At 32.4% G+C, this 5000-nt stretch overlaps 1 protein-coding gene across 1 annotated transcript in view; it reads left to right on the top strand.

Annotated features, from left to right (window-relative positions):
• Positions 1-5000, top strand: part of LOC147471854 (uncharacterized) — a 16401-nt gene that overhangs the window by 3253 nt on the left and 8148 nt on the right. Inside the window, 3 exon segments of the mRNA XM_086536704.1 lie at positions 2130-2357; positions 4006-4059; positions 4998-5000. The exon segment at positions 4998-5000 is cut by the window's right edge and continues 60 nt beyond it. Of these exon segments, the coding sequence (XP_086392830.1) occupies positions 2130-2357; positions 4006-4059; positions 4998-5000 (285 nt within the window).

Genomic DNA, 5000 nt, shown 5'->3' with positions numbered 1-5000 from the left:
ATTTATGTCCACATATTTATATATCTATAATATCTATATATAATATATATATTTATCTATATATTTATATATATATAACTATATATTCTATAAATATATACTACCTATATAAACTAACAATAATATATGAATACATATCTATCTATATTATACTTATATGTATAATATAATCTATCTCAATCTATCTATATATTTCTTATATATTAAGTATATAAATATATATATTAATATATATATATATATACTCTATCATATAAGAAACTCTCTATATATATATATGTCTATAATATATCTATATAAATATATATATATCTAATATTATATAACTTATATTATAAATATATTTTTGAATAACACACAAAACATTGTATAATATATATGTCTCTAAATAAATCTATATAAATATATATATATATATATATATCTATATATTATGAATATATATCTTAAATTATATATATATATATTTATATATTATCTATATATATATATTATATCTATATTAATAAAAAAAACAAAAAAAAAATTAATATGTATATAAATATTCTAATTATATATATTTATAATATAGTAATATTTATATATATATATATATAAAAATAAATATCTTAATCTTATAAGTAACAATATATAATAAATATATATATATCTATATAACCTATATAAAAAAACATTATATCTATATAATATATAAATAAATATATATATATATATAAATATATAATATAAATATATATTATATATAATTACCCACACACACAAACACACCACACCACACACAACCACACCCATACACACACAACTATCTCTAAAGTATATCTATATATATATATATTTATATTAAATATATAATTTACTTTAACTTTATTATATATATATTTGTTATATATTTATATATAAATATATATTTTATATATAAATATATATACATATATTATAATATATATATATTTATCACTATATATCTATATATATAACTATATATATATATATATATATATGCATATATATAACACACACACCACACACATATATATATATATAAATATAAATATATATATATATATTCTATTTATAACTATATATCTACAAATATATATACTCAAAAATCTAAATATATATAAAATCTAAACTATATATAAAACCACACTATCACTCTATCTGTGAGAGTGTGAGTGAGATTGGTGAGATGAGTGAGATGAGGATGTGATCACAGAGTGTGAGAGTTGATAGATAGTGTTAGATAGTTGAGCGAGAGAGTGTAATAGATCCGTTAGTGAGACATGAAAATACCCACACACTCACACGTATAACACTCACAATAATCAAAACACACAAACTGCTCACACATCTATAACATACATAACCCCACACAACCACATAACTCACACACTCAGACCACCCTCACACCCAACACAAAAACTATAAACCCACACCATGGTAACCCTCAAACAGACCAGACATCAAACAAAATCTCTCAGCTAACTCTCTCCTCACTCAACACAAACTAAATCACAGTCACTCAAACTCAATCTCCACACTATATCAAACTAACATCACCACAGACACAACCTCTCACCCACTAAGTACACAATAACCTCACACACACTTAACAAACACTCAAACCCCACTCACACAAAATTTAACAACACACTCATGCCAAAACACAAAGTACACTACACACACACACAACTAACACACTCCCAAACACACACTCACACCACACTCACTCACAACCAACACTACCACACACAACCTCCCACAAACACCTCTCTCATACCTCACACACACACACAAACACCACACCACACCCAAACACAAACACTCCCTAACACTAGAACCTCACCATATAAAATAAACCCACACACTCCCCCACAAACCCCCAGACACACAACCTTACTCCAACACTCACACCCAACACACTCTACTCTCTGTCTCTCACAAATCACACTAACTCTATCACACACACACCACCCACCAAACACACACTAAACACAAACAACTAACTCTCTCTATAACACAGATACCTACTCCACCCAATCACACTCAAAACGTAAAACACCCACACAACAACAATCTATATCTACTCAAAATACACTCACTCTTCACACACACCAACCACCACTCAGACATGTACTCACCAACACACACACACACACACACACACACACCACACACACACACTACATACACACACACACCACCCATACACAACATGACACACACCCCCACACACTCACACACACCACTACACACTAACACACACACACACCACACACACACACACACAGATACACAAACAGACACACCCCACACACACCCACCATCTCACACACACACACACACACACACACACACCACTCCACAAACACCCCCCCACACCACACACACACACAACACATACAACACCACACACACACTCAGTACACACACACCCCACCACACACACACACACCCCCCCCCACACACACCACACACTCACTCACACCACACACACAACACACACACACCACACAAACACCACCCACACACTCACACACACTCACCAACTCTCTCTCTCACATGCTCGCGCCCACCCAGTATCACACACCCCATATAAACACATAATACACAACACCAAACACTCCACACACATTACACACACCACACACAAAAAACACACACACACACACACACACACACATACAAAAAAATCACTCAACATCCTCAACACACACACCCCCACTCACTCCTCCGTTCCATCCGCGAAAATCTGATAGCACTCAAATACCTCGAGAGAGCTATATATATATCGAGAACTAAGCATGTCTAGAATATCACTCATGTAATATGATACCTATTAATATAAGTGAAGAAAAAATATAACAATATCTACATTACTATCTATAAGAACGGTAAGATTGGTCATGTAATATATCAACATCACAAAATGTATAATACCAAATCTCAATAAATATACTCATAATACATATATATATAAATCTAAACTAATATCTCTATATATAAATAAATATATAAATATCTAAATAAATAATCCACCCACACACAAACACACACCCCCACACCCCACCCACCCCCACACACACACCCCCACACACCCCACACCTCTATAAATATAAATATATAAATAAAAATATATAACTATATCTATCCTCACTATCTAACTATAACACACTAACCCAAACACAAAATATATACAATCAAAAGATAACTCGATAACACATCAAAATCTATATATAAATATATCAACTAAAAATAAATACAAAAACCATTCTATATATCTATTAAAATATATCACACTCTACTCACTATATATCTCTCACTCTATGTCTAAATATATCTATATTATGCATATAAACAAAAATCTAATTAAAAAAAAATATTTATAAATATATATATATATATAATATAAATATATAAATATATAAAATCATATAAAAATATATGAATCTATATCTATTATATATATAAATATATTCTAAAAATATTATATATATATATATGAAAATATATATATCTATATAAAATAAATCATAATATATAATATCTCTATACTTTAAATAATAACAAGCAATAAATAATATATATGAATCTATTATATAAATATATAATCAATATAAAACACTATATACTATATCTTTACAATATAAATTCACGATAAGTATATAAATGAATACACAATCTCTATATCAAAATAAATATAATATATCAAAATACACAAATCTATAACTATAATTATATATATAAAAAGATAATGTATATATATGTCTAAAATATATATATCAATATCAAAATATTAAATATAATAAAAATATATATATATAAAAATCTAGATACTAGAGAAGAAGAGAGGAGAGAGAGACGAGAGAAAGAAGAGAGAGCGAGAGAGCGAGAGAAAGAGAGAGAAAGAAGAGAGCAGAGAGCTAAATAAGTAGATAAGATATAGATAGACAGACACAACACACACCACACACAAACACACACATACACTACACACACACTCACCACACACACACACACACACACCCACACTCACACACACACACACACTCACACAAACCTCCACAGACTCACCAAACCGACACACACAACACACACACACACACTCACTCTAACCACACAACCACACCCAACCAACACACACACACACACACACACACACACACACCACATACACACACACACTAACAAAAACCACCACTCCCACACCATACCACACACACCCCCACACACTATCACACACACACACTCACTCTCCACTCACACACACACACACACCACACACAAACACCCGACACACAATCCCCAAACACACAAGGGACATACACACACCTTTTTCACACAACACACCACACCACCAACACACACCACCGCACACACACACCCACACCCACACCTAACAAAAACTATAACTATAAATATATCTATATCACCTCTCTCTATACAACTCACATAAACACAATCAATCTCTATCTCTCCATCTCAAAGTCAATATATATTATACTACTTCAACACAATAACACAACTCAAAATCTCAAACTCTACTCACACACAATACTAACACTCAGCCTCCCCACTCACACCACACAAGCAAAACTTACTCACACACTCTCTCACTCACTCTCACTCACAACACCACACTCTCACACCTCCCACCCTTGACTCACTCTCCACACACCCAAACTATTACACACACTACTCAAACACACCCACCCACACAACTCACACACACAAACACACACACACATCACCCCCACCCAGACACAAACACCACACACCACACACACACACACACACACACACACCACACACCACACACACCACACCCAACAACAACCAGACACACACAACACACCACACACCCACACACCCACACACCCCACACCACACACACACACACACCACACACACCACCACACACACCAACCACAACACCACATACACAACCACTCACACACACCACAACACACACACACAAACACACACCACCACTACACCAC

The sequence above is a fragment of the Penaeus japonicus genome, unplaced genomic scaffold (genome assembly GCF_977035675.1).
Source record: "Penaeus japonicus unplaced genomic scaffold, GWHDUDI00000001_assembly GWHDUDI00000005, whole genome shotgun sequence".
In the NCBI taxonomy this organism is placed as follows: domain Eukaryota; kingdom Metazoa; phylum Arthropoda; class Malacostraca; order Decapoda; family Penaeidae; genus Penaeus; species Penaeus japonicus.
Note: the sequence above shows the minus strand (reverse complement) of the source record. Positions and strands in the feature narration are given on the sequence as shown.